This window comes from Leptosomus discolor, chromosome 4 (genome assembly GCF_034619465.1).
Source record: "Leptosomus discolor isolate bLepDis1 chromosome 4, bLepDis1.hap2, whole genome shotgun sequence".
In the NCBI taxonomy this organism is placed as follows: Eukaryota; Metazoa; Chordata; class Aves; order Leptosomiformes; family Leptosomidae; genus Leptosomus; species Leptosomus discolor.
The window spans coordinates 45,413,709-45,430,387 of NC_141394.1; the positions used below are offsets into that span (position 1 = coordinate 45,413,709).

At 41.8% G+C, this 16,679-nt stretch overlaps 1 protein-coding gene across 1 annotated transcript in view; it reads right to left on the reverse strand.

Annotated features, from left to right (window-relative positions):
- Nucleotides 1–4,080: 4,080 nt before the first annotated feature.
- FHDC1 (FH2 domain containing 1) overlaps nucleotides 4,081–16,679 on the reverse strand; it is a 30,782-nt gene continuing 18,183 nt past the window's right edge. The window contains exons 6-11 of the mRNA XM_009956819.2: nucleotides 15,094–15,164; nucleotides 14,884–14,991; nucleotides 13,917–13,987; nucleotides 11,492–11,609; nucleotides 9,137–9,301; nucleotides 4,081–6,126 (exon numbers count right to left, since the gene is read on the reverse strand). Of these exons, the coding sequence (XP_009955121.1) occupies nucleotides 4,081–6,126; nucleotides 9,137–9,301; nucleotides 11,492–11,609; nucleotides 13,917–13,987; nucleotides 14,884–14,991; nucleotides 15,094–15,164 (2,579 nt within the window). The remainder of the gene's footprint in view (nucleotides 6,127–9,136; nucleotides 9,302–11,491; nucleotides 11,610–13,916; nucleotides 13,988–14,883; nucleotides 14,992–15,093; nucleotides 15,165–16,679) is intronic.

The window sequence follows — 16,679 nt, forward strand, 5'->3', positions numbered from 1 at the left end:
TTTTCTCTAAGTGCAAGTAGTTGACGCTGGTGGTGGTGATCACATGCTGGGAAGAGAAAGACGCTTTCTTGCCACAAGAACTGTCACACGTCCTTCGCCTCAGTGTCATTTTCTTTTACAGTTGCAAGGATATTGGCTCAGCCGCCAGCTTTAACAGCATGCAAGATTTGCAGAATGCATCTTTCAGCCAGGAGAACAAGACAGATTTTTTTAATATTGGCTTATGAGTGATAAAACAGTAATGTATTTCTGGCTATTTAGATAGTGACGTGGCTAAAACAAACTCCTTTGTTTTCAGCAGCTGTTAACAATACCTGTAGGGAGCTGTTCCCAAGGCAGTTATCTCTGGCACTGGCAGCAGTAGGATGTAAACAGTATCAAGTTAATGGAAAACATTGAGCAGCCAAATCTGAAAGGAGCTGTGTTTAGCTGGGCCTCTCTCGCAGGGTTTATGTTCTCACGTGAAGCAGCAGCAGCAGCAACAGCTTTCGGAGGGCAGGTCTTCCTGGGGCGGACAGCCGGGGCTCTGCTGCAGCGCTGCCGGAGCAGCGTAGCCCTGCGGCGTGCAGTGAGCTGGAGGCAGCGAGCCCGGCCGAGGGTATGCACCTACAGCTGCCGTACACCACCTCGGGGTCAGCGCCGAACTAACGCGCCCAACACCTCCAGCCCGGAGCTGGCTTGGGTCTGGTTAAGTCGGAGCCAACGTGTGGCTGTCTGCATCCGTCCACGCAGACATACCCTAAGATTAGAAAGATACTGATGGGTTATTTTGAATGACATAGTCCAGACTTGTACACTGTGGGAGGTGTGATGGGAACTCTGTCTTTCTTGATAATTTAATGAGCTGTTGTAATGAGGGATGCACTGAGCCCCTCGTTTATATGCAGTTCCCACATGAGATGTGAATATTAAATTCCTGTAAGTATGAATCAGCACCTCTTACTCCCACAGCTCTTTCCCCTGTCTCTCAATCTCCACCAGCTCCGCAGCTCCACGTCCCCTCATGGTCCCCTGGGCTCCCCGACCTCAACAGCCACCAAAGGAGAGAGGTGTAGCCCTGGTCACAGGCAGAAGTGTTGGCCATTTGGCAGAACAAAGCTGGAAGAAAGGTCTCAGTTCTGTCTTGAGAGCCAACTGCAACCTGGCCTGTTTGCGTTTGGGAAAATTGCATGACATGGGAAATTAAACCTACGGGGCATCGCTGTCTCTGACAGCTGGTAGTTTAAATAATGAATTGGTAATTATAAACCCTTTTGAAATAAAAATGAAGTTTAAAACAACATAAACTTTTGAGACACACCTTTTGATGGCAAAGGGCTTTCCCACGTAGATTCCCCCCAGCAGCCATCACTCAGCGCTGGCAGACAGCAGGTGCTTGCCACTCCGTACGAGGAGAGACACACTCACCAAACGAGAAAAGTCAGGGGCTAAACAAGTTTGCAAATAGCAGCAATTCCAATCCAAAAATCATTTCCACAGCAGAGGGGAGGAAACGCTGCCTGAGGACAAGGAGGCGGGCTGGCTGGCTTTTGCGTTTTTCCTGCTGAATAGATGTTCTTTTGTATGCAGTAAAGATGAAAAAATAATGGGAGAATGGGACGAAATTGAAAAATTCAGAATTGCAGTGTAAAAGTCACCACCTGCTCCTGCAAAACAGGCTATTCTTTATTTCTAAAGCCCTGGGAGCTGTAAAGCAGGATTTCTCAATAAAGTGTGCTAAGCTAAAAGGCATGAAGGTAGTGACAGATCCAGACTTGTTAGTGCCGTGAACATTTGTCTTGGCCACAACATACGATGTGTACTCAAAGTGCTGCATCTACTGTCTATTGCCTTCCATGTTATACCCAAACCTGTGCAGAAAGTCCTGCCTCAGAAGCGTTCAGAAACTGAAGCTAAATTGCGTGTCTTAATATAAAAATAAGTAGCATACAGGATTTCTGCTGTAAAGTCCTTCCTTTTGGGACTTTCCCACAGTCACCTACACCCAGACTCCAGTTGCTTGAGATGTCCAGGACCAAAGCCAAGAGTATAACAGGAAGGAGAAAGTACAAACCTCATGCCCAGTAAATGGGAACTTTATTAAACTACCGAGTTACTCCGAAATGTATAAATGTTCCATTAAATACATTCAGTTTTCTTTTACACAGCTTTATAGAAATTTATTTACACATTCCAAACACATTTAAATTATTTTTCAAGCTTGCTACCCACAGTTTTTTTTTAAAAAAGGAAAAGTCAATCATCTGCTTTTGCAGATGTGCATACATACACATAGATACAAATAAGAAGGGAGATTCCTTTGTATCTAACCCACAAGGGAAGCAGTACCCAAAAAGCTTATAGGGTTTCAAGGAAAAACTGGCCCTTGCCAAAAAGTGGGCTATATAAATTCTCCCTGTGGAACAGACCCAAACAAGAGGCCCTATGCAATACTTTATGGTGTTTGGGTATGCTGTCTGCATCAGGACTTGCTGGTACGTGGGAAGAGCTAAAGGCCCCTTGCCAAATTCAAACCACAAAGCTAGCTAGCTGTCCCTGATACTAGCCCATGAGAGGCATGTGAGCAATTAAGTGGCTCATTCTCATTGAATTACGCTCTCCCAGTTCTGAGGGATAGAGCAGACAAACAGATTCTACCACTAGTAAGTCAACGCCACTTGTCCAAAGAGATTTTCCTTTCATTTTTTGTTTTATTCTTAAAGGAGGCTTCATTCATAAGTGAATAAAAAGGCAACTCTTTAAATAAGATGCTTAGGAGAACGGCTAACAGTCTCCCCACCTACATACATCTCTCTTGGGAAGATGCACAGCATGCTGAACAAGTTTTCCCTCATTCTCTGTACCTTAGTCTGACAGGAGTTAAAATCTGTATCTGCAGGAAAAAAGAGGTGTTTTTATTTTGTAAAAAGCTTATCAAACATTAGTTTAATTCCTCCTTTAGAGTCTTTAAACATTAAAAACCACATTGGAAGCAACCAAGGAAGTCTACAAAAACATTGTCATGCGTAAGCTCTGTGTTTCATGCTAAATATTCATGTTGACAAGGAGAGGGAGAGGAGGAGGAGGAGGAGGCAGGGAAACTAATGGCTCAATCAGAGCCATTGCAACATTCAAGTAATTTGGTAGTAGATAAACCAGTGGAAACATGGAATGGTAACAAAGTGCTCAGCACTACATCGCAGCCTTCAAGAGTCAAACTGCAAACATCCTTGATATGTATCATAAATATATGGCACTTCTGTATGACCAAAAGCTGGCAAGTTTGCTTGTGACCAGAACAAGTCAGGAGTAGTCATGATCCCAATGGTTACTGATGGCCTTTCCAACAGGCACAGCCTCCAACTGTGCTACTCGATGCAGCACCAGCCCTGTCTACTTGTGCATGCAAGACAATGCTGCCACATTCTTGGAGAATAAGCCTCCTGCCCAGCAGAAAGCCTTCTCCAGACACACATATGCATTGATAAAACATGCTATAAATTTTTCAGTGAGGTTAAAGACAGCCACAAACAGCAAATGTCTTGTTTTACTATTTTTTGGCCAGCAGTTCCCAGTCTGTCCAATTGCCAGCAATGGACTTCACAAGAGGCAAAAATTGTTCCTGAATCCAAGGAATTGAAAGCAACGGAAAGCACAATCACCAAAGTCTGTTTTCAGTACTGTTCCACAGGATTCACTTTGACATAAAATTAGGAACCAACCAGCACAAAAGCTTGAGTCTTACGAAGAATCTTATGTACACAAAAACTGGCCTTTATCCATGTTTTCTGTCACAAAGGGTTTCATCTTCTGGTTTAACTTCTTAAAACTTTTTGGCTTTTGGTGACCTTCTGTTTCACAAATATTCAAAGATTTGCTGTTACACTCGCATTCCATCACAGTAGCTTCAAGTACATTCAAATTCATAAGGAAGGATTTAGACCAGAACACAACTACTTGCCCTTTTCCAACGGCGTGCTGTACTTTAATGAGCGCATGATGTTGCTTATCGGCAACGTTGCTGTTCTAAGGAATTTCACGACACAGACATCCAGTGCTTGAACAAGTGTTCACATTCCAAGATTCAATAAAGCCTCTCCCTTATTTCAGTAACGGCTTAAGTATTTTACCAATTGTGGTCCGGTTTGCATCTTTCAGTCTGAGAGAGGCCTTTTCCACTGTTCCCTGCTCCTTTGGTGGAGGCTCTACTTTAGCGCTGACAGCTTCTCCCTGTGGGATGCTTCTTCCAACCACTCTGGCACTACTTGCTCTCTTTAAGGTACTCACACTGTTCTCCTTTGGACTCAGATCATCAGAGGCCGCTGCTGGCTTCACTTTAGGCAGCCTCTGGGACACAGACCTTGTGATGGTTGGAGGTTTGGACAAGCTGGATAGATCCACTTTTGCACGCTTTGAAGAAGAAGCCACTGTATTCCTTGCAAAGTTTGGGACAGCAGATGGTGTTTTGGGAACACTGACTGCTGCACCCTTGGTGTCATCTGTAGGGGTCTGGGGTTTTGAACTGGAGCGACACATCTTCGTTTCGTCCATCTTTGACTTGATATTATTCCTAACAGGTTTAGAGCTTGGCTTCTTCAGAGAGACTCTGTCCCTCTCAAAATGAGCGCTGCTCGAGGTGACAGTGCCCCTTTGTAACTTCGGCTCTTCTACTGACATGCTGTGCCTGTAAGGACTTCTTGGCAGCGTGTCTGTTGTGCCCCGGACAGAGCTGCGACGAGACAGCCGACTTTCTGCTGTACTAGTTTCACGAAGTGCCGGCTTGGCTTCCGGCTTCTTCACACTGCTCGGTGCTCTGTTTGACCGAGAAATAGGCACCACTTTCCTCATACTTTCATTCTCAGAGGCATTCAAAGTTCTTACAGGTCTGGAAGGAGCTGTGTGGCTAGGGCGAGTGCCACTGGATTTTGAGGAGCTTGGAGATCTATCTTTTAGAGAGTTTCTCTTTGGTCCTGCTGGGTCTTTATTTTTTATGGGCTTTTCTTTAGGAAGGGTGTGCTTGCTGTTGGCATCATCCTTATCATTTGCGGAAGCGTGAAGAGACAGATCCTTGGCAGAAGCAGAATTCAGGTTTGAAAAGAACGTTCTACCCCTGTATTGAGCATCATTCCCAGAAGAGTGTGCTTTGCCAGTCTCACTTCTTATTTCATTGCCTGCTGATTTAAAATCATTTCCCTCTTCAGAGTCTAATGTCAAAGAACAATCAGTCGTCGTATCTGACACATAGAACATGGGCCCATCATCCCTACCTCCTGAAACACTTGTATCTATAGACATGGGGCTGCTGCTGCTGGGCTCTGAAGCTTCACTCTTGCAACCTGCTGCCTTGCCTTTATGGTCGTGGGCCTCTCTGGAACTTCTGCAAGCTGGAGGCAGGTCGTCATCGGCAGTGCTAAGGGAATGAAAGCTTAGATCATCCAGAGTCTCCAAGTCCGTTCCACCAGCATCCTCTAAATATATTAAAGGTGTATCCTCTGCAGGCTTTGCTCCTTGAATGTCAAACTTACGTAATCCTTTAACAAGTTCACGCTCCTCAATTGCAAGGGCCAGAGCATTTATATCTGTGGACTCCTCACAGGACATATTGGAAGTGTGCATGTTGTAGTCGGTGCTTCTCTGTGAGTAACGGGCTCCAGGACCAGTGGAGTCACTGAAGTGACTGGGCTGAGCTGGAGGCACCTGCAGCAGGCCACCACTTTTCACTTTGGTTTCAGACTGTTGGTGTAAGTGCAAGGTATTTAAGTTGAGATCTCTCGTTTCTTTGGATTCAGGCCAGGCTACGTTTGGTCTTGCTTGGCGGGTGTTTGCACGGGGAAGGCTGTTAAACTTGCTTGGATCCTCGTCTTTTGAGATTTCCAGGAAACTCTGCAACTCCCTGTCTGCAGTAATCCCCAAAGAAAGTCGAGAGCGCCTAGAATTGGGGTTTCTGTATGAAGGGCTCTGAGGTCTCTGCTGCAAGAAGGGAAGAAATTCTTCAAGTCCTTTTTTGGCCAACATCTCCACATCATTTTCACTGCTGCTCCGCCCAAAGCTCCCAAGCTCTCCAGCTGCCCAAGATCGACGCTTCTCCTCCAGCTCCTTTTGCCTTTGCAGACTATGAAGTTCCTGGATCTCTCGTTCCCTATTTTCCTGAAAGGGAAAAGCATAAATATATGTCTCAGAGGACAGTGTCCTATGCATGAGAACAAGTCACACTCCTTTATCTTTCCCTTTATTTTTTCCGATTGAAGTTAGCTCCTACTGCTATCACCCTCCCCCAATACATACACACACAAAATCACCACGGCAACCACAGCCTGCAACCTTAACCATATGGAGAGCAGTTCCCTGCACAACTAATGCTGGCGACACATCAGTCTGGTCAGCATAAGAAAAAAAATGCACAAGTCCCTGCAGAGACCAAGAACGTGACCTATCAAACCCAAGCAGATGTCAAGTCCAGCCAAATTGTTCCTGTTATAAGACAGAGAGCTTCAAGTCCTCACTAAGTTTAAAGTTGACCATTTTATCTGGTGTGTAAACCTCTACCCGATCATTACATTCGTATTTTAAGACAAACTTGTCTGATGAGCACACAGCCAATGTGTCCCTTATTACAACCGCAACTGCTCCCCAGCAAGTGCAGTTTCTACAGGTTGCTACTTACCTCTGACTCCAATTATCAATGCGAAATTTTGTGAAAAGACATTACTTAATTGCATATGAAAGCAAATAGAAAAGTTTACACAATGCCTCACAATCATCACTTAGACATCAACTGACACCACTCAAGGACCATTAACCAAGACCTTATTCCAGTTTTCGATCTTGTATTCACTGTTGGCTTCAAAAACTGGCAACTATTGCACAGAAGTTGCCCAGGGCAGGCTGGAGATTTTGGCAGCTAGGCTGAAGGCTTTTGGTTCAGGAAGCCACAGAAAGAGCTAGTTCGTGTTTGAAAGACACCACAGTAAGCCTTTTTACTAAAATCATTAACAGTGGATTACTGCAAATATGAACATTTTAACTGTCACCTCTAAGCTTCAGATTTAATCTAGATGAACCTTCAGTTGAACTGTCCACATTATTTTCTGAAACAGAGAGGAACGTGGTTTTCTAGAGCCAGTATAGCTGTAGCAAAAGAAAGAAGAGGGAAGCTAGTCTTGACAGAGGATTCAAAACCTACATAATTTTCCAGCATGTTGTTAAATCTGTTCTGAGCAATGACATACTGTTTTAAAAAATCCACACCTATATTTGTCTGAAGCACTGTCTAGTTGATCTTCCCATTGTTGTCACAACAGAAGAACTGCACAACTAGAAAAAGTCACCTAAAAGGTTTCAGTAAACAAAAGCCTAAAGCTGAAGCTCTTTTTGATGAATGGGTTCATCTACACCTCTTAGAGTGGATTTGAGACTACACTGGGCTCTGAAAGGTAAGATGCGTTAGAGACCTAAGAAACCTGAACAGATAAGAAGGGAAAAAGAAAAAACCTCGCATTTCAGGAAAAATGTCTGTGGCAGGGAGCTTTCTTTCGCAAGTATGGAATTACAGAATGAATTATTGCCAAATGCTAAAGCTCAACTTTAAATAATTGTAAAGAGAAATGGTTAAAAATAGTTGAGGATATTATTATCATATTCCGTATTAGACACAGAGCATTTTAACCTCACCCAAAACATGTTTCAGGAGATTTTATTCAAATGAAAAATCTATTTTAAGCACACATAGAGATGTTAAAAAATTGCAAAAAAAACGTGCAAACATCTGAAATATGTCCACATGGCCATTGCGGTTTGAGCCATCTTTTCAGTTTGCTGGCTGTGCTGTCCACACATCACATTAATTTGTCAGAACTGTGATCTTTATTCTGAATTGTTCCGTTAAATTTGTAGGGACAGAGGTTAATCCTCACAAAACACCTAATAAGCGAATCTTCTCAATATTTGCAAATAAGAGACTAATTTGTCATTTTTAGTGTGTAAGTACTTACTACAGAGAGAGGAAGGAAGACCCCCATTGGACCTCAAAGCAACAGCTATCCAACAACCATTTGTAATATGTGACTATGAATTAAATCCCCAATCCCAAATAACCGAACAGATATGCATGAAGCCACGTTTCACTAAAATCTCTGCAATAGTTGCCACCATTTGGTGTATATATTTTCACAATGTTCGCACACACGCATAGCTATGTGATGTCTTGGGTGCTAAAGGTTAGGTAAGCTAATGGTACAACAGGCATGTTAGCTGAACATCCTGTCAGCTTGCTACAAATCAAGATTGTTCTCTCTTTTCTGAACTAAAGCTCTTACACAAAGTGCTGTCAAATGCAGACTGCGTAAGGCAGAAAAATAAAGAAGTGTGTGGATCTACCTAATTCATGCTATTCATAGAGGCCTAAAAAATATTCGTAACAATAAGGAGACTTTGCTGAACCAAAACTGTAATGAATGCCGATACTGCTTCTTCATCTCTGTATACTTCTTGAATTATTTGTGACCAATTCGGGATACTTCACGAATGAACGGTCACACTGGGGATGAGGTATCTTGGTGCTGTAGGCCTGCTTAATTTCTTGAGTTTTCACCCACAAAAAGCATTTGAAAGACCAAAATAGAATACACAGCCCTTACATGCAAAGCATGTCTAGTCATGTAAAGCAGGGCATTAGAGAGCCTTGAGCTACAGCTGATTCAGGCTGGTATCTCCATGTAACGGGGTGCCACATCTCAAGGCCTTTCCAGTGATCTAACATTACCAGTCTAAGGCCCGAACAGCAAGCGCTAGTCAGGAAGTCTGTGCAATCTGTCTCACTGCTCAGCTTAGCAATCACCAGCCTCCTCACCAAAAGAGAGGGAAGAAGCCCACTCACACACAGGCCAATAGACTACCCCGACCTACCATCTCAATGGTCTAGTCTGCCTGCAACAGAAGATGCAGAGCAGGGGGACTGCACACAGGGCTGGGCAGAATGACTATTTCCCACCTGGCTTCTGGCAAGGAATGCCTACAAGAGGGCAGTTTGCTGTAGCCACTTGAGCAAATATATCAAATACCACAAGATATAAAACATCCCTTAAGCAGCAAAACCAACTTAATTCATGTGAGCCAATATCTATTTCAAATGTCTGAGAATCTCATTTAGTGTTCTTACCTTAACAGCCTTGTTGAATCTTATGCAGAAGTCCCTAAATATCTGGAAACATTCATCCAACTTCATAGTTTCTTTGTCTTCACAGAAAAAGTCAATGAGAGCATTTCCCTCCTTTTGTAATTCTCGTTTCTGGTGTTCGAGCTCCTTTAGATGTCTTACAGCAAACTATAGCAAAAAACATTCATGGTATGAATCAGACAGAAAAATTAAAGTCACAACAGGTCATGTACATGTCAGGAACTTACAAAATCCATGTTCCTACCTAGAAGCTGTCATTTCAGCAAAGTGAGTAAGGAAGGTCAGGGAAAATGGACCAATCAAAATGTAAATTCTAGCAAACAGAAAACAAACCAGGCAAAAGTTCAAAAGCCCTTGAACAAACTTAAAGCTTTAATTTTTAGATAAGTAAAATCAAAGACTGTACTAGGACACTGACAGACCACCTGGGAGCCCCTTGAAAGCTCTATGTGCCTTATTGTCCCATTTTCCCTGCAACTTCCAACTAAGCATAAACGGATTAATGCCTCCTCCCCCCTTTTCCCAAAAAAACATGTGGATAAATTCATGGATATACATCACAGAATCAACTCCTTAAGTTGACCCTAGACCACAATCAAAAAGGTTTTCATGCCAGAAAGGTAAGGAACAGTTGGAAATACAGGTATTTTAAGACACCCAGAAAACATCCCCATAAAGTAGCGCTTTCAATCCTAAGTGTAGAGCTATATAGACAGGGTTGGAGCAGATTAGTGGAAAAAGATTCAGGAGGAAGAGAATAAGGCTGTGGTTAGACTTTGAGCAGCAGAACTGCTCAAAACACTTTCAGCAGTTGCCCTTCTGCCTCCCCTATCTGCATCACCAGCAATTCACTCCCATCCTTGCACAATCCCAGATCTGAGACCACATGTGGCTCAAAGTAACCTGGGGAGAAATGTTAATTTTCAGACAAATCTGTTCTCTGCCACTAACTCATGATCACCTAAATACTTTTGATACTGCAGCACCAGGGTGGGAATAGGCAGCTGGAGGCACTGGTGACCATTTAAGGCAACCCTGCTGTCAGAAGGTTACTTGGCAAATTATGCCAGTAGAGTAGGAACAAATCTTAATTGTCAGTCTTAAAAAAAACCAAACCAAACCAAACCAAAAAAAACCCAACTAAAAAGTGCCCAATAAAAAGCTGAAGATAAACTGGACAATTGATAAAAACATACACACAAAATTAGTTCCTCCCACATATTTCAGTAATTTATTCACAACGATGAGATAATGAAAGCTGACTTCTAAATCAGCGTGGTTATCACCTGTAATTTAGAAACAAAAACCGGAAGTGTTTATGTAAGGTATGCATTTGTAAAATGATTTTTTTTCCCAACATTTCTTTTGGAATGTAGCCTAAACAAGGTTGCAGTGTTACATAAAACCAGCTATTAAATTAAAAAAAAAAAATCCTAAACATGTTAGAACACAACATTAAAGAGTCTGGGTGCAATGGATAAAAGCCAAAAATTCAGAGTGAATGAGGACAGGTATTCAATCTTAACCCGCCCCTTTCTTCATCAACTTCTCATGTCCTGAAAGGCTGCAGGGTCTATTAACTACATTTGCAAGTTGAAAATCAGGGCGGATTAAGTTCCAGATCAACACCTGCTTTCTTTTAATAATTATCTATAGCGTGAAACAGAAAAATCATTTAATTGAAGTATAATACATATTTCTCCAGGCATCACCATGTACTCAGAAAATACCAAGAACTCTGCTTCAAAGGTAAGTGCTATACACATTCATGTCTGTAAAGTCACTGCAGTACTAAAAAAGAAAAGAAGAACCCACCCAGAAGTAATGGTATGGCTTGGAGTAATACACTCTGTGCTAAGGGTAAATTAGTAAAAGAAACAGTCCCTTGGCCTTCGAGCTTCTAACAGTATCTCTGCAGCCACCCAACAATCAGGATTCACACGCATAGCACAGCCTCAGCTAAAACTGACATGCTCCAGTGTAAGACAACGTGCAGACACTATATTTCGGGCAGCTGCGAAGTACAAAACCAGCAACCAATCCAAATTGTCTTATATTTTAACTACTGATCTTCATCAGTCATTTCATAGGCATTAAACACGCTTGCCTAACAAGCCTTGGGCAATGTACACTCAATATCCCTCCCTGTAAAAACAGTCCTTCCAGCACTCTTACTTGACAAACAGCATGTAATTGGAACACCTTTGTACAACTGATAGGGTAGACATATTAAAACAACACTTCTGTTTATTAACATGTCCACACAAATTGCATTCAGCTGAGGAATGCTCTGGTATTCAGGTGACAGTAACATGTTAACATGGATATCCTACAAACCTGGAGAAAGCTTTCCATCTGGTGAAAGAGTTTTGGGTCTCGCCGAATGCTGTCTTTAACAGACTTTGCCTTGAAAGACAGCGAGTGGAGCTCTGCTTCTACATTATCAATGGATAACCTAAAAATAGCATATACAGAGAATGTTTATCGAGGGGGAAGGAGTTGCTCACAGGTTATCCATAATATGTTTCAAAAATGGATGTCTAACCTGGCTATCAAACAAGACCTGTCTGTTCAGGAAAACTTTCCAGAATAGACACTGAAAGTTAGGAGAGAGGTAAGCACATTACTTCTTATTTGCAAACTGAAAAGATTCCCATGGGGTGTGGTTTCATGATTAACTCCAGCCAGTCCTACCCAACCTTACCACAAGAAAGGGTAATGCTGCCCTGCCTCTGACCAGGTGTGCTAGCACTCATTTTCTACATGGTCAGCCGCATTTGTGTACTGAAAATTAACCTAGGAAAAAAACAATTTGCTTCCAGAGGGATCATTTGCTTGGTCCAGCTGATTACATGGCTGTTCAAGGGCGGGAGCTGGCACAAAAAGGGGGTTACAAGGGATTGTTAGCCAGGGCTACCCATATTGGCAGTAGCATTTGGCATCATGAAACTGCATGTTAAGTTCTTCTAAGCAGTCACAGCAATGTGGCCTACAGAGTTTCAACCCAGCAGTTCCAACATTTCACCCTTCTACCACATACCAGCAGCAGAGCTGCTCCTGTGGAGAAGTAACTCAGAAATTAAAGACCTCAGGAAAGAGCTCTGATCTGATGTAACCTAAGCTTTATCCTGGGAGACCCACGTTCCCTACAAGGGGAGCTCCCACCCAAATCTCTCAGTCACTTTGAGGGTAAACGTTTCTAAATTTATGGCATTTCCTTTACTAGAGAACTGAGCTTTGCCTAGGAATTGAAGCACTACAGTTTCCAAAATGATAAAAATTAACAACTGTACAGATGCTCCTAACTAAGGTCATTTCACCAGCAGCAGGACTTTAAAACAGGAAAGCTGAAGAATTTGTGGCAGACTGATTGAAGTCCACACAGCAGTGGAGGGGGACAGCATGCATTAGTTTGTCAGTGCACGCACAAATGAATATAGTATGTGCTGTTTTTTCTCTGCTTACTTCATCTGCAAAGGTTCCCTGTTCCGGGCAGATCATGGGTGTTTTTGCAAATAAGAAAAGCAGTAGAAGATATACACTGTATTTTGCTGCCTGTGAAGGAGGAAAAGGATGGCCTAAAAGTAAAGGCAGCAGGACAATAAAAAAATAAAGAACATAATGGTAGTTGTTTTAACATGCTCTAATTGGGAGGATTTATGAGCAACTTATACGTGACAGTTGTCTCTAATAAAGATCTTCCTCATGCCCAATGGTGAGACATGTATTTCTGTTTGTTTCATTTTCCTGTATAGAGTGCATTCCCTGAAGAGATTTCAGCATGAGTTACAACAGAAGACTTCTAGCATTAACAAATGTGATTAAAGAACAAAGCGGTTAGAAAAAATGTCACCAGATTTGGGATTCTGCCTGTGCCCCTGCTGTTTGCCAGGGGGCTTGGATGCCGAGGGAAGCTACATTCCCCAGCAGGCCACATGGCGGACTGCCAAAAAGGTGTGTGGGTTGGATGGCAGAAAGCCACACAGGTGGTCCCTCAAAAATTTTCTGATTAACTCCATGGCCACTCCTTTCCTCAGAAGATTTCAGAGCCCTTTGCAGACATTATTTAACCCTGTGTCAGATCCAAGAGATTGGATCCATTCTATAGCTGGGAAAAGAATGTAAATAAATTGCCCAAAGCTCAAGAGTAAGGAGGTAGCAACACTGGGCATAGAACTCCAGCATTACTGGCTTCCAGTTTTGGGTTTTAGATCACACTGTCTCACAAAAGCAAGTACAATTATTGTCATGTGAATCAGGTTCAGTTTAAATTATGCAGCTAGAGACTTTAAGATGAAAACAATATAGAGCCCCAAAGCCTTCAGATTTTCCATCCAAGACAGAAATGGAGAATCAAACGAAATATCAAAAAGCATCTAACAGAAGCCAGGGGCAGGACCTCTACCTGGTACCAGATTTGGAAAAGGACTGTACCCTGCTCAGAGACAGATTGGCTTAAGGAAAACTGTAACATACGTTTAGCTCAATCCCTTAAAAGCAACCGAGATGCACATGTATTTGACAGAGACAAAACTACCAAAAACCTATGGAGACCATGTCACAAAATCCCCTCATACCTGAAGGCACATTGCAGGCATACTTCTGCTAGCAAATGGAAATGAAGCCCTCAAAGCTATAGTAAACATTTGCAAAGATCTCAGGTTTTGTGCCAAGACTTCTCTGAATAAACCTCACTGCTTCACAAATAAGAAAATTCCAAGCCACAGTCTAACTGTAAGTTCTCTGTTTTCTTTTGACTTACCTGGCGGCATCATGAACATCCTTAATTTTTTCTGAAAAGTTGAGAAGAGCAGCATCTTTCTTTTGGGCTTCCTGAAACAAACAGAACAAAACCAAAACACACATAAACCATTAACATTCCACCATCATGCCAAAGTCCCTAAGTCCAGCAGTTCTAAAGGGCAGGGCACTTACAGGTTTCTCTCCTGCACTCTTTTTCCTCCCGTTCAACCCTAACACAATTGAGCAGAGGACACCCCTTAACAAAAGGCAGGGATCAGAACTGGAAACTTTAAACAACAGCTCCCATTTTGCAGTGTACAATAATCGCTGTTTCTGCCAGTGAACACAAGTCACATTTATTAATAGGGAATGTCAGGGAAAGAACCATTTACTGATGACCATTGTTCAAGCAGATACGATGTTTCCTGCACAAACATCAGTTAATACCCTATTGTTAGCCGACTGGAAATCTGTTAAGCCAGCTTGTACACAGATAACCAAACTCACATATAGAAGCATTTAAATTCTCTCCCTTCTAAAATCAGTAAGTTTGAAAGGAAGGAAAAAAAACTTGAAAAAGTCTGCAGTAGCTTTAAAAATACATGTCAGTCACCGAGGGAGGGGAAAAAAACCTCTACCAAAAACACTGCTCAAAAGATTCAAAAGGAAAATTGAAAGAATATTTATCAAAATAAGCCACTTCCACAGTGTAAGAATTCAGGACAATAACAGAAAGCAACAATGAGGAAGTTAGATGAAGGCAAGCTTTTACATGATATAAAAAAACTTAAGTTTTCCATGGGTTTCTGGATAGGATGACCAGACATAGGTAAACTGGTGAATTTTCTGGCAGTAGAAGAAAGGTGAAGATTAGGATCAAAGCTGTAAAAAAGACGCTTTGAAGCACATGGCCTCTTCTATTGTCTATCATCTATGGCTCCACATATGTAGCAGTTGCTTATACCAGCAAAACAGTTTTTCTATACCAGAGCGACAAAATGGAGCAGACTCATCCCAGGTTTGTTTGCTTTTGTGTCCGCCAGCTTGAGCAGTGACGACAGTTTAAATCCGACAGCATTGCCAGCATAACCTCCCTAAAAAGAAACGAGCAAACAGCTGAGGCACGACATCAACAGACTGCAATACTAATAAGGAAGTTTGGTCAATTGGCCATGTCCATTTTGGATGTCACTTACCGCATTCATAATATTCCCAGCCTGAAGGACCAAGTGCAATATGGAATGTAGTTCCTCACAAGTCATTAACTCTGTAAGGAATAAGAAAATTGCTGTTTAACAATTGTTTGTTTAGAAATACACACAGGCAGTTACCAAACTCCTCTTCATCTCAAGCTTTTAAAGCTGAAAATTTTTATTTTAACAGGAAACTACAACAAACTGAAAAGGTCATGGGGAAAAAAAAAAGGCACTATATAACTCAAATTCACAAGCACAGTTGACAAACCTGAAGTATATATTCAGACTTCAGCTTAGCAAGGGTATTTCCAAGGCAACCCCTGGTAGCTAACAAAACATTTGGGGCCTAATCCTGCAATGTGCAAAGTGTCTCATGCAAGTGGTTAAAGGTCCTCACCACCTACTAATTCCAGTGTGAGGCAAGTGTTCTACACCCTGCAGGATCCATTTGCCATCTGCTGGGATTGGTCTTTTGAACAATTATTCTTTTTTTGGGAGACTTAGCCATCAAGCCTGAAAAGATAACAGGCAATGTTTAAATTTTCCTTGCTTATCCCACTCACACTATGAATCATCATTTTATTTCTGTATGATCACCAACTTGGAGCAGCATTTATTTTACTTCAGTCCCATGGAAGATGATTTAGCACAAAGTTATATTCAGTGTGATGCAAAGAGTCAAACGGAATAAAACTGCCTTCTGAAGCTTTTTCATCACAGAAGCCTGTTTTGTACGTATTTCCATTTTTTGCAAAATGCACAGTAGTGCTCTATCTGAATTCATACACCTTTTCACCCAGCCACATACAAACACAAAATATATGCTTAAAAGTCCCCAGAGGGATTGCTTTAGAAATAAGATACAGAAAATCAGAACTGTAAAGAATTAATAAATTAGTATTACACAAGTGGCACAGCAAACCAAGTAACTCCAAATTTTCAAGAAAAATAACATGAGCTGGTTTTAATTTTAATGTAAGGTAGTATATTTTACACTGATGAACATAAAAAAAGGTGGAATCCTTTTGATTGCAGTGTAAATACTTTTAAAACTATTTTGCGTCAAAGTTCACATTCTATAATTTAGCCTGCATTTAACTGCTCAACACAATACACTAATCTATCATTTTGGAAGCAGACAGCCCTTGTATTTTTGGATTTCAGTATTAGCAGGCTAAAAACATAGAACTAATTAAATAACCTTTGATCTAACAAGCTATAGGTGAGGAAGCAAGGAGGATGAGAGAGGAGAGAATACAAAAGAGAATACTGAATCTCCTAAGGCCAAGAGAAGGCAACTTCTAAAGATTTTGCATAGTAAGAGCCTGCTCAGCATCACTCTGAAATACATCCATCTGCAGGCTAGATGAGAATCCATCAGGCTAGTCAGACCATCCTAACCCTCAGTGATTATCAGCATTAGGATTTAAGTAAATATTCTCTCAGCTTAATTACAAGTAAAGAAACATAGGAGTTTCTAATTCCTAAACACAATTTCTAAACAACTTTGGGCTATCAACAAACCCTGAAGTGAAAAGACCAAATGGAGAAGAGCACATGACAGAAGTGGACTGAAAACAGGGAAG